This window comes from Tenrec ecaudatus, chromosome 3 (genome assembly GCF_050624435.1).
Source record: "Tenrec ecaudatus isolate mTenEca1 chromosome 3, mTenEca1.hap1, whole genome shotgun sequence".
NCBI classification, from domain to species: domain Eukaryota; kingdom Metazoa; phylum Chordata; class Mammalia; order Afrosoricida; family Tenrecidae; genus Tenrec; species Tenrec ecaudatus.
In genome coordinates, this window is record NC_134532.1 from 100979324 (window position 1) to 100997011 (window position 17688).

The 17688-nt window shown below is 44.7% G+C and overlaps 1 protein-coding gene across 1 annotated transcript in view; it reads left to right on the forward strand.

Moving 5' to 3' along the window:
• Positions 1–12947: 12947 nt before the first annotated feature.
• SEC24D (SEC24 homolog D, COPII component) overlaps positions 12948–17688 on the forward strand; it is a 103439-nt gene continuing 98698 nt past the window's right edge. The window contains exons 1-2 of the mRNA XM_075543878.1: positions 12948–13138; positions 15399–15557. Coding sequence (XP_075399993.1) covers positions 15440–15557 — 118 coding nt within the window. The 5' untranslated portion in view covers positions 12948–13138; positions 15399–15439. The remainder of the gene's footprint in view (positions 13139–15398; positions 15558–17688) is intronic.

The following is a 17688-nucleotide window of genomic DNA, read 5'->3' on the forward strand; positions in this document are numbered from 1 at the left end:
TAGTTAAATAATTCATGTACACTTAATATATCCTAAGACCTCATGATAATTTAACTTTTAGAACTTCTGTGAGGGAATGTCCAATTATCTACAGATGAGCTTTGGGTCTCTACTCTAAACCTCCTTGTTCACATGAATATGATTGTTTTGGATCTTCTGATGCCTGATACCTGATCCCATCGACACTTCGGTAATCACATGGGCTGGTGTGCTTCTTCCATGTAGGCTTTGTTGCTTCCCTGCTAGATGGCCACTTGTTTAACTCCAACCCTTTAAGACCCCAGACACCATCGGCAATCTTCACCACATTTGCATATGCACCCATTTTGCAGCGATGGTGTCAGGCAAGTGAGCATCACAGAATGACAGGTTATTAGGACAAAGAGTTCTTGTGTTGAGGAAGGGCTTGAGTTCTGGGACAGTTGGTAAAGGCTTTGAATTGGCTTCTGTTCATGGTGGTCCTATCTGAAGAGAGGATTTTGATTTTCCACTTTCCACTTCTCACTCAGGGATACATGTGGCTTCTTTATGTAAAGATGTGATCTGAAAGCTCTTGGAGGCAGAATGGGCTGTTAGAATTAAAACATCATTTTATAAAAGCAGATTTTCACCTTCTCGTGAATTACTTAGAAATAGTGATCCAAGTTACAGAAAGAAGAAAACGTGGAGCCAAGAAAGGCAGGAGTCGAGAGCCAAATTACCCAGTTATGAAGAACTTATAAAAGGATTGGATTAAATTAAGTCCAAAATAGAAAAGGAGCACTTTCTTTCCCCCTTTCCCCTCACCTCCCTATATTTCCCTTCTCCACTCCTCTTCTCCATCCATGGCTTGTGTTTGGACACGAGTGTGTACATGCATATGCGCACAATGGAATTTTACGTGCATTCATGGGAAGAGGCTTCCCCCACACATTTCCAAAGCCTCCTCATATTTTAGGAATGTATGCCCTCCTCCTCCTTTGTACCTCTCCCCACTTACTTTAAAGTAGGCTTTTGAAATATCATTACCTCTGAACGTGTGTTTGATTTTAGAAACTTACACTCACTGCCATAAGTTGATGCCAACTCCCGATGACCCTATAAGGCAAGATAGAACTGCCCCTGTGGGTTTCTGAGCCTCACTTTACTAGAAGTAAAGCCCTTCTTTCTCCTGCAGAACAGCTGGTGGCTTCAAACTGCTGACTTGGCGGTTAGCTGCCCACTGCACAACCACTACACCTTCAGGGCTCCTTGACTTTTAAAGGGAACTTTTAAAGTAAAGTATAGAAACTATAGAGTGAGTTTGGAATCATTTTAAAAACAACAACAATAAATCACTGCAGAGTATGGATGAAAAAATTGGGGCTCTAGGTCCAGCTATACTAATATCCGTTTTGCTCTTGGCTTGAATATCTGAGCCATTCCATCTGGGGAATGGAGCTATGGGATTGAACTGCTCTCCTAAGGCCTCTTCCAACTTTATATTTCATTATTCAATAAAACCTGGGTGATATTAAATAGCATGCAAAGATCTGATAGGAGCATACCTAAAGTACAAACACATAGCGACAAAATCAGCTTTTGGAATATTGAAACTGTCCCCCACAACAAATGAGGTGACTCCTTGGCAGCAAAGTCGATGTTCAAAGCATCATGTTAATAGTGAATTATTGGTTACAAGCGAACAGAGTTAAAAATAGTAAAGCCAATCGATGTATGTCTAGGATCACCAAAAGGCATGTGCTAGTATGTATGCTGAGCTACTGTCTATACTAAAGTTTACAAGTAAAATAGGTAACGCACATACAATCTAGAAATGAAATAATGCAATTCTGTCATGGTGATAAATCCAGGGAGAAGCAAGCACTCAGTGGAACAGGGTGAGAGTCAGGCATCTGGTTTGACCAAATTGGCTATACATGCATTTTTGGCTTGGCCACTTATCAGCTACGTGTACTTGGCAAGTTCATTACGATCTTTACTGCAGAAAATTTGGAAAGCACAGAAATTTCAAAGAATAAAACAAAACCACTCGGGCATAACACTCACTGACTTTGCATGTCAATCAGCCTATTTCCTAGTGTGCCTCATACACAGGCTAGTGTGCCTCATAGCAACCTTATCAGACTAAGTAGAACTGCCCCTGAGGGCTTCAAGACTGTCACTCTTTAGGAAAATAGAAAGCCTCATCCTTCTCACAGATGGCTGGTAGTTTTCAACAACTAACCTTGTGGCTAGCAGCCCAATTTGTAGCTCATCAGGTCTCCTTACACATCTTGATATACATACATACTTTATAGCCTGATTTGAGCATAATACACATATTACCTTCCACCTTGTGTCAAATATCCCTTTACATTTTAATGCTAAATTTGTGGGCTAATGGAGAAATGGCAATTTAGACATTAGGAATATGAGCCACTAAATACCTAACCTTTTGACCCGACGGCCTGGATTCTGATTGATTGCAATCCTATGGTGTAAGGTGGTTCTGCCCAGAGAAGCAAAGCGAGTGACGTTTATAAAGATTTATATTTATGACTGTGTCGATATTTATTTATATGCATATTTTAAAAGAGAAATGTATATCAAGAAAATGACTCACATAGTTCTGGAAGTGGGTAACGTAGTCCAGTTTCAAGTCCTTGAGACCCATGTTAAAGTGGAGCCTTCTCCTGGGTGGCATAGATTTGGGGGCTGATGAACTCAAGAGAGCAAGAACACTACAGCCTGCAGAGGCAGGGGAGTCCAAGGTCGGCAGGTCAGGCTTATGGGAGAGGCAAAGGAAACCAAGGTGGGTAGGCGATTGGAAGGCTGGTGATGGCTCACAGAGTGGGCAGGCAAAAAAAAGCAAAAGTTTTCTCGCAGCTCTCACTTGTATAGAAATAAAGCCACATCTCTGAAGAAGCTTCCTTTCAATTGCTTCAGGGCTATGACCTGAATAATGGAGATGCACTCCACCTAACCTTTTTTTTTTTTTTCACCCTAGGGATAGGAACATTCCAGAGTTGGGAACCCCTTTTATTTATTTGTTTATTTACTTATTTTAATATACTTTTAATCCATTTAAAAAATCATTTTATTGGGGATTCCTACAACTCTTATCACAATCCATATATGCATCCATTGTGTCGAGCACATTTGTACATTTGTTGCCATCATCATTCTCAAAACATTTGCTTTCTACTTGAGCCCTTGGTATCAGCTGCTCATTTTTCCCCCTCCCTTCCCACCTCCCCCCTTCCCACGAACCCTTGATAATTTATAAATTTTATTTTTCAGTCTTACACTGTTCAATGTCTCCCTTCACCCATTTCTGTTGTTCGTACCCCAGGGAGGGGGGTATATGTAGATCCTTGTGATTGGTTCCCCTTTTCTACCCCACCTTCCCCTTCCCCTCCTGGTATCTCTACTCTCTTTATTGGTCCCAAGGGGTTTATCTGTTCTGGATTCCCTGTGTTGGGAGTTCTTATCTGTACATGCTCTGGTTTAGCCGGATTTGTAAGGTAGAACTGGGGTCATGATAGTGGGGGTGGGGGGTGGAGAAGCATTAAAGAACTAGAGGAAAGCTGTATGTTTTGTCAGTGCTATACTGCCCCCTGACTGGCTCATTTCTGACTGGCTCATTTCTTCCTTGTGACCCTTCTGTAAGGGGATGTCCAGTTGCTTACAGATTGGCATTGGATCTCCACTCTGCACTCCCCCTCATTCTCAATGATAAGCTTTTTTGTTCTTTGATGCCTGATACTTGATCCCATCAATACCTCGTGATTACAGAGGCTAGTGTGCTTCTTCCATGTGGGCTTTGTTACTTCTCAGCTAGATGTCCACTGGTTTATTTTCAAGCCTTTAAGACCCAAGATGCTATATCTTTTGATAGCCTGGCACCATCAACTTCCTTCACCCCATTTGCTTACGCACCTGCTTTATCTTCAGTGATCATGTTGGGAAGGTGAACATCAAGGAATGCCAGTTTAATAGAACAAAGTGTTCTTGCATTGAGCGAGTACTTGAGTAGAAGTCCAATGGACATCTGCTACCTTAATACTAAACCTATAAATATACGTACATAGATCTATTATCCCATCGTCATATATAAATATGTTCATGCCTGTATTTAGACCTCTACAAATGCCCTTTGCCTCCTATTTCTTTTCTCTATTTCCTTTTACTTTCCTCTTGTCCCACTATCATGCTCAGCCTTCATTTGGGTTTCAGTAATTCCTCTTGGTTACATTGCCCTTGATCAAGCCCTACCAGGCCTCCTACACCCTCCTTGCCATCAATTTTGGATCACGTGTATAGACCTGCAGAGATAATATTATGCACACAAACAAGACAGAGCAAAACAAAGCAACAAAAGAAAACAAAACAACAACAATCCAATGACAAAAAAAAAAGCCTGTAAATTGTTCAAGGTCTGTTTGTTGACCTTTAAGAGTGTTTTCTGGTCAAGTCTGATGGGGTGCCACTCCCTGGACCTAAAGTCTATTTTTTGTATTCCCTAGAGACTTGTTACTCTGTTCCCCTTGCTGTTCTATTGCACCACTCAATGTGGTGGGGTCAGTGAGATAGTTTATTGTGCCAACCTGGCAGATAAACAAGTGGGATTAACTGAAGGGCGGAGATATAAATGGCTCTGTGAGCCTCACCTTTCTTGTATCTCGCTCTTTGATCTTCGGAGCAGTATGTGGCTGCCTTGCTTGTTCTTTGCCTCAATTTAGAGACTACACTACCTGTAGGACATCCAACCTGTGGACTGTGTCACTTTAAATTGTTATTGTTGTTGTTAGGTGCCATCGAGTGAGTGACCCTTATGTATATAGTGACCCCATGTGCAAGGGACTAAAACACCTCCTGGTCCTGCGCCATCCTCAGAATTGTTATATATGAGTCCATTGCTCAGTGAGGGCAAGGCATGGTGTTGAAAACTGCTTAGGTCTGAGACCATGACCTACTTGAAAGCAAACAAGTGAACCTACTACAGTGTCCTTGATGTTGACAGACTGGCAGAGAGATGAAGGTCAGCTTATTCTGCAGAGCAATAGCAATAGCCGGAGCACCTACCTTTCAGTGCCAGTTTGCTCACATCCTACAGGGCAGCACACAGTGGGATACATTACAGAAAAGGAGCTCTTAGTTTAGGGTGTATGAATTTTTACAATGTGCAGTGAGCATACCTGTTCATTACTCCAAGCTCCTCTGTCTTCCAGGACTGTCAGCAAACCTGTCCTTTGATCTGATGGGAAACACAATCTATATCTCCTATGGTTTTTTATGAAAATATCCTGTAAAATACAATCTCCTCAGAGCTGGAAACAAGGAATCCAGGACAGATAAACCCCTCAGGAACAGCAATTCCAGGAGGGGAAAGGGAAGGTGGGGGGAAAATGGGGGAACCCATAACAATGCTCTACATATAACCCCCTCCCAGGGGGATGGACAACAGAAAACTGGTGAAGGGAGACTTCAGTCGGTGTAAGACATGAAAACATAATAATTTATATATTATCAAGGGTCATGAGGGAAGGAGGGCTGGGGAGGGAGGGGGAAAAATGAGTTCATACCAAGAGCTCAAGTAGAAATAAAATGTTTTGAAAATAATGATGGCAAGTATGCATCAATGTTCTTGACACAATGGATGGATGTATAGATTGTGATAAGAGCTGTATGAGCCTCCAACAAAATAATTTTTGAAAGAATCAGAACATGGAATGTATGAAATAGGAATCTAGGAAAATGGCATACCATCAAAAATAAAATGGAATTTATAAAGATCAATATCCTAGACATTAGTGAGTTGAAAAGGACTGGTATTGGCTATTTTGAGCCAGACATGGTTTGCTATGCTGGCAACAAAATCAAGAATGGTGTCACATTCATCATCAAAAATAAATTTGAAGATTTATCTTGCAGTACAATGCTGTCTGTGATAAGATAATAGCTATAAGTCTACAAGAAATGATGGTTTCTCACATGTGTTCAATGCATCAAATATGTTCATGACATGTCCTTTAAGTTCAGGTTGTATTTTGGCTCTGTTGGACTTGTTTTAATTTTCCTCTGTTTCAATCTGAATTTACATGCTTGCAATTGGGGTCTGTTTCAGAGTCAGTCCTGCCTAATTTTGGCTGATGATATTGAGCTTCTTTATTACTTCATTCCATAGATAGAGTCACTGTGATTCCTGCATATTCCATGGAATGAAGTCCATTAGGACAGCACCCATTTATGTTGTATAAAAAGGTATTTGTAATTGGTCTTTCTAAATTCCATCATGCAATATTCAGTTTGGTTTCTATCACCAGGCCCTCATTTTCCAAAAACCACTGCTTTGTCTTTGCAACCAATCACCAACAAGGGTGATGTCCTTCCCCAGGGACTGGTCTCTCCTGACAACATGTGCAAAGCATGTAAGAAGTCTCACCATCCGTGCCTCTAAGGAGCACTCTGACTGTATTTCTCCCAAGACAGATACATTTGTTTGTCCTTTTAGCAGTCCATGGTACTCTCAATATTCTTCCCCATTTAATTTTGCTATATTTACCATTTCTCCAGTTATCTAAAATAGTCCAGATTTGTGGCCATTTTAATTAAAATAAAAAAAATTTTTCCCTCTCCCTAAAATAAAATTTTTAAGAGCTTCCTGTTATTTGCATCTTTGGAGTCAGAAACCTCCATACTTACAGACTTTCTACTCTGTGGTAGTTACATAATCTGGTGTCAATTTGAGAGGATTAAGGACGAAGGGGTAGAGTCTTGTCTGTCAATCGGGTCCTAACCAATGAGGCCTCTGTGTGGGCATGACATTCTCCTGAGAATTCTGGGAATTCCTGGATTTCCTGCTTGGAGACAGGAGACAGACGCTTTTTCTTGCTGTTCACTCCCTTAGAGACTCTCTGCTGACAAGACTCAATACTCACTCCCTGAGAAACGCTCTACTGACAAAACACATGGCACTACGCTGATAGACTCCATGCCCCGGGAACTGGAGGAGACATGTGAAGACCCCTGCCAGCCTGCTTCTACCGCCACTGGATCCACAAGACTTCGCACCCACTGGCCTGTGACCTTCCTGCATTTGGTGCCATTGCATGTGTTTCATGAGTCTGAAGAGGACTTTATAGATTGGTATTGGACATATGGGCTAATATCGGAATTATGGACTTGATCTGGGCTGGGATGTTTTCTCAATATTCAATTGCTCTTGTGTATAAACATTTTTCTTACACACATATGAGAGTCCAGGAATTTGTTTCTCTAGTCTACCCAGACTAACACATACTCCCATAAAGAGCTGCAGTTTTGGAAACCCACAGGGACAGTTCTCCTCAGTCCTTATAGGGCCACTATGAGTTGGAATCGAGTTAATGTCAGTGAGTTTGGACATTGTTTTTTTTTGGGGAAAACAGTCTCTTACAGAGGAATTTTATTTTCTCTGCTTCTTTTATTTTCAGCAGTCGGAACAAAGACCCCTAGGAATACAGAATCCACACACGTTGGCACTCCCTGTGATGTCACCTTTTTAGTTAAGGCATGGTTACCTCGGTGACCACATTAAGTACATAGGGGAGAAAAGAGGGTGAGCCCAGGCAGCAACAGGCAGGTCAGACCAAGGAAGAGTGGGCGCTCAGGGTGACTCTTGAATCTGTCGAAGGCCAGCGACTCACCACAGGAGTAAGGTCAGTAGTTAGTCCCTTTATGAAGTGGACACTCAGGCATGTGAAATGGGAGCAGGCCTAAAACCACCTTATAAGAAAAATGGATTTAAGCTCAGTAGCCCCAAACTTTCATTGAACTGCACATCCATTAATATTTTAGTTGTTTGAGAATGTGTTACTCCAGGTGGACTAGAGAACAAATTCATAGACACTCGTGGGTATAAGAAAGAGCTTTATATAAATGAGTAATTGAATATTAAGAAAACACCCCAGCCCAGTCCAGGTCAAGTCCTTAAGTCTGATATTAGCCCAAATGTCTGCTATCAGTCATAAATTCCTCTTCAGACTCACACAACACATGCAATCACGCTGAGTGCAGAAAGATCACAGACCAGTGGGTGGAATGTTTTGCAGATCCTGTAGCGGTAGAAGCTTCTCAGCACGGGTGTGGGTCTCCCCGGGGTTCCTCCAGCTCCAGGGCTCTGTCTCTATCAGTGTAGCTCCATGTGGTTTGTCAACAGGAATGTCTCTCAGGGAGAGTGTATCTTTCCCACCTTCATCAAGTTATTTATCTCCTTAGCACCTCCAAATGAGGTCATGAAGCTGCAACCTGATTGACAGGCTAAACTCCACCCCTTCACTCTTAATAACCTCAAGTTGATACCAGATTATGGAACTACCGCAGATAGCTTGCCATTCACAGGAGAAAAAGGCAATAGATAATAGCAAGATGACAATAGTATCCAAAAAGAAAATATATAGTTGTTGGGGCCAGCCTCCACAACTGAATGGATCCTAGGGGGCAGTTGTGTCATTGAGGGGTAAATTAAAGAAACATCAGATCTGACATGCAAGGTCTAACCTCTTTCTATGGCAGGATCAAGAGAGAGAGAGAGAATGTATTCTCTCACAGGCTTATATAATCTTGAGCATGCAAGCCACACCATACACATATGTAACAGGAGGGGGATGTGGTAGGGACATAGACATAACAGGAAGGTACATACTTAACAAGATGGTCAGGTTCTAGAGTTAACTGGTGGCTTAACCTCACTTGTTTCTCACCTGGCTTGACCTTAAGTGTCCCCGAGCTCTTCTCCAGGGGAACAATCTATGATCCTTATCAGATGGGAGAGGGTCATACTTAGGGTGGGGTGGTCTGATCAATCTCGATAGCAGATAACCTTGAAGCAATGTGCTTGCATATAGCACCTTAAAATTGACATGATTACAGGGAGGCCGTGGGTGGGAGAGGGCCATTGTGGGGAAAAGCTTTTAGTTAGGAGAATGACTGGGATTTATCTCCAACTCACAAATGTGAAGGCCTCCCTCCACCAGAATCTGCTTCTCAGACTCCTTAAATATGAACATAGAGAATTTGCCTGCATACACTCAGTCTCCCAGGTCTGTTTCCCACATACAAGGGCATACCCCCACCTCCCACCAAAAAGGAGCTTTTTACAAAGCTATGTATATTCATTTTTCTTCTTCTTCTTCTTCTTCTTCTTCTTCTTCTTCTTCTTCTTCTTCTTCTTCTTCTTCTTCTTCTTCTTCTTCTTCTTCACAAAACAACCTTATCACCTTCAAAGTACTCTTCATTATATTTAATACATTTGTCAAATCTGCAATTCCATTCTTTGAAATATTTTTCAAACTCATCTGATGGCTAACAGCATCTCCCTCATTTTTTTTCTTCACCTTTTCTAAATTGTCAAATCACTGTTCTTTCATGTCCCTCTTTAATCAAGGAAACAAAAAGAAGTCGCATGGAGTGAGATCAGGTGAGTCAGGTGTGTGGGGTAAGAGAGGCAGGCTTTTTTTGTTGTTGCCAAAAACAGATGCATTGAGATGGCTGTGTGAGCAGGTGCATTGTCCTGTTGTCAGAATCAGTCCCCTGACTGTCAGAAATCAGGCCCTTTTTGTTGTGCACTCTTACACAATCTTTTCAGCATGTCTAAAGAGAAAGCTTGAGTTAACAGTCTGACCTGGTGGAACAAACTCCCAATGCACTACAAGTCGACATTTTTGTCTGTTCAGGAAGTTGATGGCTATCGAGAAAGAGGTTTGTCATCAATTGACATTTCACCTATTTTGAAGTGAGAAAACCACTCATACATGAGTTTTTCCCATAGCGCTGTCCCATAGCAGTGTTCAACATCACAACAGTTTCTGTGGCATTTTTCCAGACCAGGAAACAAAATTTCAAAGCCGCATGCTGTCCTCTTAAATTGCCCATCACACAAAAAGGAGGTTTAAGTGAAACCGCTTTTACGAAAAAATTCTCTGTGACCGGAACCTTCCCTGGTGATGCCACTGGGAACCCTAACTCAGAGTAAGTTACTTGATGCTCACCTAGTGGGAAAAATGCATACTACAAAAGCTCCACCTAGTGGAGCTTTTTCCCAATTGGGGGGGGGGGCGGGCGGCACCCCCTTACATAGTGAAGCAAAAGAACGTTGAATTTAGAATCATAAGACATCCAACCACCTACGTGACTTTGACCAGGTTTCTTTTATTTTTTTGAACCTCGGTTTAATCATCTATAACATGATTGGATTGAATCCAGTGTTAGGTGAATATCAGTTTGAATATCCCTATCTCTAAAGCCAATTCCAACTTCATCACTGAAGCATTCAACACTGTCCTGGTCTCAGACAAGTTTGGTCACTGAGCCAGGAGAGAGGCTGAGTTTATAAATTCAACTTTAATGGTTTTTATGGGGGCAACAAGCCAACACATGGTGTTCCTATTTCTGCCTGCCTGCCATTGTGGCAGTTGTGATTAGCGCGTCTCTTTTTATTGCTCTAATAATATATAGTGCTGCAAGCATAGGCCAGAGCTCTCTAACACCACCAGACAGTTTTATTATATTGAGAATATAAGCAATCTTAAATACCTTTTACAATTCTGTGAATTCTCAATCCTGACCAGTGTTGCAGGTGGAAGGAGCCGAAAGCTACACTCTACATCACCGTTGCTGGGATAACTTGAAAGCATCTGCACAACTCGTGCATCGGGGATAGCTCAACAGCAGCATCCTCATGGACATTTTTACTTGGGCATTTCCTCAAGAAAGGGATTCGGGGAAATACCTTTTACTTTTGTATAGGTGGTGGTGGAGGGGGTGGCGGGGTGGGGGGGAGAAGGGGGCAGAAAAGTGTACTTTGAAACAAACAAACAATGGCATGCATTTACTCTTGTAAGCTTCAACAAGTGTATTTAAACTGCCAAACCAAGAGTTGATTAAAGACCTTTCTATTTAGCAGTGGGGGTGGGGGGTTGGGAAACTAAGCTTAAGTAGTCCTGATTTTAGGATAAGAGAGATTGTTCAAATTCCAGGCACGACACAGGAGCCCTTCTCAGCTGTTTCTCAAGTACAGCAAAGAGAACCTTGAATAAATACACAAGAGGTTGTTAGGTGCCAGTAGGTGCTATAGAAAAACCAAAACGCTCCCATTCCTGCATCATCCTCAGTCTTGGCTATTTGAGCCTATTGCTGTGGCTACCGTGTCAATCCACCTCGTCCAGTGTCATCCCCTTTTCTGAAGACCATGTACTTTATGAAGCAGGATGCCCTTCTCCAGGGCTTGTTTCTGTCTGAATACCCGTCCAACATCTATGAGACAAATCCCACCACCCTTGCTTCTAAAGAGTATATTGGCAGCACTTTTCTGAAACAGATTTGTTCAATCTTCTGGAAGTTCATGGTTGCAGTGAAGTTACATTGCTTGTTATGCTCATCTAGCCATAGTCTTTGTAATCCCACAAAATGTCTCTAACGCAAGGATTGGTCCAGTTTTCTGTTCTGCTGAGTTCAAGAGTGGTACATCTCAGAAGGTAGAAGAAGAAACGCCAAGAAAGAAGAGCCACAAGGAAGAGTATGTGAGAATTCCCTGCCTGATATAGCTGAGGCAGCAGAGAGGCATAAGAAGCCCCAGCACTGGAACCACAAGACAGCACAGCCGTGTCCCGGCCTATAGACTAGATGCAGAGGCTATGGGGTTGAGGGGCTAAAAGTGAGTAAGGAGACCGGACTACTGGCATTGCTGTGAGGACGCTGCTCTGCACAAAGGACTGCGTATCCTTGATGTTTTCTAATCCTGGCTTGTGGTAACTTGTTAACTTCCCTAATAACCCACCGTAATAGTGAAGATTCTATGTGAGCTCTGTGTGGGTGTTGCAATGGATTACTAAACCCAGAAAAAGTGTGGATTGCTGACTTAATTAGCATAAAGGTGGAGGTGGGAGCCCGTCTGTCCTCCGGGTCATAGAAATCATCCTGGGGCAGAGATGGAGGTAGATTCTACTTCTTCTTTGTGTAGCTCAAGGAGGTCAGATGTGATCTTCTGTCATTTTCTCATTGGGCTGCTAATCGCCAGTAATCACAAATTTGGCAGTTCAAAACTATCAGCTAGTCAGCAGGAGGCTTTTGCTTCCTCACTATTTATAGTCCGGGCAACCCAGAAGCTCAGTTCTACTCTGTCCAATAGGGTCGCCACGAGTCCAAACCGAGTCAGTGGCACTGAGATACTCAATATTCTTCGCCAGCCCGAAAATTCAAAGGCCCCAGTTTTTCTTTGGTATGCCTTTGTCCCTGTCCACTTTTCCCATGCCTATGAGCCAACTGAGCATATCAGGAGAGGCGTATTACGCACATCAGGACCCCTGTTTGGGGTCGAGATTAGCCATTCTACTTTATAGACAACGCACACACGGCTATAATGCAAAGGGCTAAACAGAACCTAGCAACAGCTGCTTCCCATAAAACACTTCATTATTTTTCAGTTGGGATGCCCCTTCCCTCCCAACCCCCCAATTTTATAGGCCGCCAGCCTGTCACGGACGTTCCATCCACTGTCTTGCCAGAGCGTGTCATCAGTCGGTGTGTAGAGCCAGATTCGCCACAGTGTCCTCAGGTCTGGCAGCGGACATTTCCCATCGTGGTGGGCAGTGCAGCACCAGGAAGACCCCAGTGATTACCCGGAGAGGCCCTGAAGGAAGGGCTGAGTCTGTAACCTGTTGACTGGAAGGATGAACGGATGCACGCCCGCTCGGTACGCGCCCCCCTTCTCCCACCGGGCGGCACGCTGCAAAAGCGGCTCTGACCTATGGCAACCCTAAAGTCTTGGACTCCTGGAAAGGAAACCAACTAAACAAGACGGAAGGGAAGGGCGAGGCGGCCGCGTGGCTGGCACGGCCCCGCCCCGCCCTCCGAAGCCCCGCCCCTCCCCGCAGCCCCGCCCCGCCCTCCGCATTGGGGCCAGCGCGCGTGCGCCGGCGGGAGCGCGGCCGCTGGTCCAAGCCCCGGCGCCGGGCGCGCGCAGCCGGGAGTGCTTGACGTGGCAGTTCCCAGCCCAGCTGCAACTCGGTGCGTGGAGCCAGGCTGTGGGGACGCCGGCCCGGGAAGGCGCGGCGGGAGCTGGGTCAGCAGGGGCCACCGGCGCCGGGAGCAGAGCCGCAGCCTCTCGGAAGCCAGCGGCGCGAGGGAGCGGGTCCAGGTAATGCCTCGCCCGGCTGCGCTCAGGCGGGACAACCCCCTCCCTCGGGGCAGTAGTGGGGTGCTCGGCGCGAGTGGGGGGGGTGGCTGCCGAGAGGCGGGGTGCTCACCTGTGGCCGGGGCAGAGGGAGAAGACACTCAGACCTTGCTCCTTGAGCGGGTTCGTGCAATTTAATCGTGGAGGGGGGAGGTGGGCGTGGATATATTTTTTTTGGGGGGGGGCCGCCCCGGCCCCCACCTTTGTGTCCTGGGGATGCCACACTACTGGGTTAGGGTCCTCGGGAGCCCCTGGAATTCCATTGCCACTGACAGCGGTTTTCTTTTCGTAACAACTTAAATTTCCTCCTTCCCTGAGGAAGGGGATGTTTGAATTACTCATAGTAAAAATGGTAACTGGATCTGAGAAGCTTCCGGACATCCCTAGAGCGACTGGGATTTGTCCCGGGCCCGAACTTGGACCGCGGTGGGAAGTGCACGGCGGCCTGCGCTGCCGGGTGACAGTGGGCCGCGGAGGGGGCGGGGGTCGCTGTGGGACTGGAGCTGCCCACGTTTCCACCCTAGGCCTGCTCCCGGGCCAAGTGGCTTGCTGCCATGTCGCCGCTGGAAGCTGAGTCAGATTTCTGTAACTTGGTGCTCTGACTCTGCGAGGAAGTTTGACGTGGCAGAGGGGTTGAGTGAGGAAGCAAATGCCTTCCAGGGCGGTGAGGAGGAATCGGGCTGCTTCTTGCCCTTTGGAGTGAACGTCCCAGCCCTTCTGGTGTGTCCCCAGCAACAGGCTGCCGCGTAGGTTTGTGTGTGTCGTGCCGAAATGGGCTTGGTAGGTGAGCTTGACCAAAGCTCAGGCTGCCACGTCTCGCTCAGAGGTGGGAGGAGGGAAGAAGTGTTGTCAGTAACAAAGCAGATGGGCAGTTCTTTGCCTACCCCTCCTTGCAGGTTACCTCCCACTTCTTGCAAGCAGAAGCAGAGGCCTTGCTCCCTTCCTACGTTCATTTCATCCCCTGCACTGTAATTTTAGAAGATGATCACTTGATTGGAAAGCAAACCCAAATGGAAATTTGGGGCTTTACACTTGGAATGCCACTTTCTGAGTAGAAATCCATTTATTCTAAATCTTAGAGCAGATAGATCCATCTCTTCTTACCGTACAATAACAAATGGAAGGACATGTTTTTGAGCCTGGTGAAGAAACCAAAAAGAAATGGCAGAACAGGTGTTTCATAGCTTGAAAGGATCAGAGAAGCTTCATTTTATCAAAGGGAAACTGAGGCCCAGAGAGGGACTTCAGTTTATTCTTAGTAGCCCAAGTACTGACAGGTCTGGAAGGAGAACCTACTTCTCTTAGCAGTTGGGTCTGGTTTTGTTTTTATTCTACCTCAAGGTATATATTTAAAACGATCCATCTTATGAACTATCTCTTTTGAAAACTTGTAAAGATGAAAAAAATCAAAGCTAATTGGATGATTATATTCTGAGTAGAGTCAAAATGACTCCGTTGGATTTGCAAGTCTCTGTGTGTCTGTGCACGGCCAAGTGCACTGTCCCCCATAGTTTCTCACGTTCAGTTGCATATGTTCTCAGGGATGGGATAGCATTTAAATTGGAAGGGGATTCTGATGTATTTAAGAAACCACTGACAACTCTCATGGTTGTAAGCTGGCACTTGGCTTGGTTAAACGGTGGCTTATCAACTAACACGCTATCAATGACTTTGTCTTCTGCTCTACTTATTGGATTCTTGGTTTCTCTTTATCCCAACTGCCTGTTATTGCTTGTTGAAGATGACTAAGCCCCAGAGCACTGAAAAAGACACAGCGCATCTGATTACAGACCTACAGTCAGAAACCCTACGTGGGGGTCTCTGTGAGTCAGACATGACTGTGGTGGTGGATGGGCGGTGCTTATGCTCACCAGCCAATGGGATGCAGTAAGATGATTGTCATGGCGGAACTGGGGCCATGGGCACCAAAGGCCCCAAACAGTCTGCTTCCAGGGAAAAGCAATTGACAGTTGGGATCCAGACATAACAGAGAATTTGCCCAGGATTGTTGAAATCGCTTCCTGAGTTCTATAGAACTCTCGGTAGGCTAGCTGGAGGGGAGAAGGCTGTGCCTTACAGTATTGTCTCCTATGAAGATGCCTAATGCTTCTGATGGTTGTCCCTCTTCTCTGACCGTCACCCACGTTTATTCATTGTTTTTTCCTTTTTGATAGCATTCTTGTTGACTTCGCCTCCTCTGTCCCCCCCCTCCTTCCTATTTCAGGATTCTTTTGAGGAGCTATCCCTTGGAATGCTATTTTCATAATGAGTCAACAAGGTTATGTTGCTACACCCCCCTACTCTCAGGCCCAACCTGGAATAGGCCTTTCACCACCACACTACGGACACTATGGTGACCCGTCACACACAGCCTCTTTACCAAGTAAGTACTTTATTTCAACTTCTCTTGTGATTATTGACTTCCAAGGCTGAAAATAACTCTGAAAGCCGTTTATGGTTACTGTATGATGCGGTTGCTTGAGATTATAGGGTGATCTGAAGTAAAAGAAACCCACATCCCAACGTGGCTCTCGCATGGAATACTCCCTGCTAGGTTTTCAAATACCGGTGCAAGGCAGAGCCGTCTCTCTGCGGTTTTGCTTTTCCTGATGGACTTGCATGGATGTTCATTCCAAAGCAACAGCAACAAAGGAAACCCTCACTGGCATCTGCCATCAAGTCAATCCAACTCACAGTGATCCTCCAGCACAGGGTGGAACTGCCCCTGTGGGTTTCCGAGGCTGTAACTAGGAGAGTAGAAAGCCTCATCTTTCTCCCATGGAGCAGCTGGTAGTTTTGAACTGCTGACCTTGCAGTTAGCAGCCCAGTGCATAACCCCTACACTACTAGGACTGTGAATTAGCAACATTTGTAAAAGCCACAGTAGTTTGTTTCATCTTTTGTTATTGTGACTATACATAGCAAAAACAAGCACCCATTCAACAGTTTTTACATGTATACCTCTGTGATGTTGATTGCGTTCTTTGGGTGGTGTGGCTGTTCTCACCCTCCCCTTCTGAGCTGTTCCTCCCCGATTCTCGTGAACTTGCTGCCCCCTAAGGTTTCTGTCTGATCTTTCCAGTTGTCTGTTCAGTTCCATACTGGCAGCTCTTACAGGAGTATAATGACCACGCAGACATTCTATGCTAATGGGACTACACTACTATTGGGTTTTATTTTTTCTATACTAATGGGGCTAAACTACTGTTTGGGTTTGGGTTTTTTCCCCCAACATTATTATTGCCATATATTTCACACATCATACAATTCAGTAGTCCAATCACATCAAGAACAGTTGCACAATCCCCACCAGGGTCAATGTTAGAACATATTCTTCATTCTTGTGCTCACCGTGATTAGCTCCCCCTTTTCCCCACCTCCCCTGCCGTGCTGGAAAGAAGACCTGAGGGGATAGATTCCATCTAAGGTTCAAAGGTTATCTCAGGGCAGTGTCTCAGGGGTTCTTGGAGCCTCCATGGCTCTAAGTAAATTTGGATTCCATGGGAATTTAAAGGTCTGTTCTGCATTTTTCTCTTTTTGATTGGCATTCTTCGATAGAATTCGAGCAGAATGTCCAATAACAGTAACAAAGCACTGTCCAGTCCTGTTTTCCTGGCAAAAGAGGCAGTTGTGCCTGGAGGCAATTAGCCATACCTTCCACATCCACCTCCAGTTCCTGACTCTTTCCTCCGTTTTTTCCTGGAGTATAGTATAGAGACCAAGTGTTGTGCCTTGAGTAACTGCGTGTAAACTTTTAAGGCCCCAGGCACCACACAACCAACTATGTGGTAGAAGAGAAACACTACACACATTATTAGGCCAATTAGCTGAAACCATGACCTTCAGTCTCCAAAGCAAGGGCCCACATTCCATGATGCGCTTAGTTGTGCTTCAGCAGCCTCAGCAACTACTCTTTGTTGCTGTTGCAAAGGCATCTAACACACAACTGTGAGCCATTAAACTTTTTAGAGGTGCACTTAAAATAACTGACTGCATTGCTGCCTTTGGGCAATGAAATTTTTTTAGCATAAATTCAGTCAGTACTCCAGAAGAAATAACCCCCTCTGTCTTGCCCTTAAGGACCTTTAGTAGGTTAGTGAGTTATGCATTGGACTACTAACCACAAGGTCAGCAGTTCAACTCCAGCAGTCTGCTTCTTGGAAGAAAGATGAGGTTTCCTGCTTCCAGAAAATGTTTCCAGTCTGGGAAACCCAGAGGGGCGGTTCTCCGCCCTATAGTGTCGCTATGAGTTGGAATTGACTTATGGTCATGAGTTTTTTGGGTTATCCTGCCTTTGGTGACCACTGGGAAACATTAGTCTCCATGCATTTACCTTTTCTTGTATTTTTTTTAAATAAGTGAGGTCACACTATATTTGTCCCTTTGTTATTGCCTTACCTGATGCAGCAGAATTTCTTCAAGTTGTATCCATATTGTAGCATGGCTCGAGACTTTGTGTCTCCTCCTGAATGAGTACTATTCCGTTACATATATGTATCAGAATCGCCAAAAGT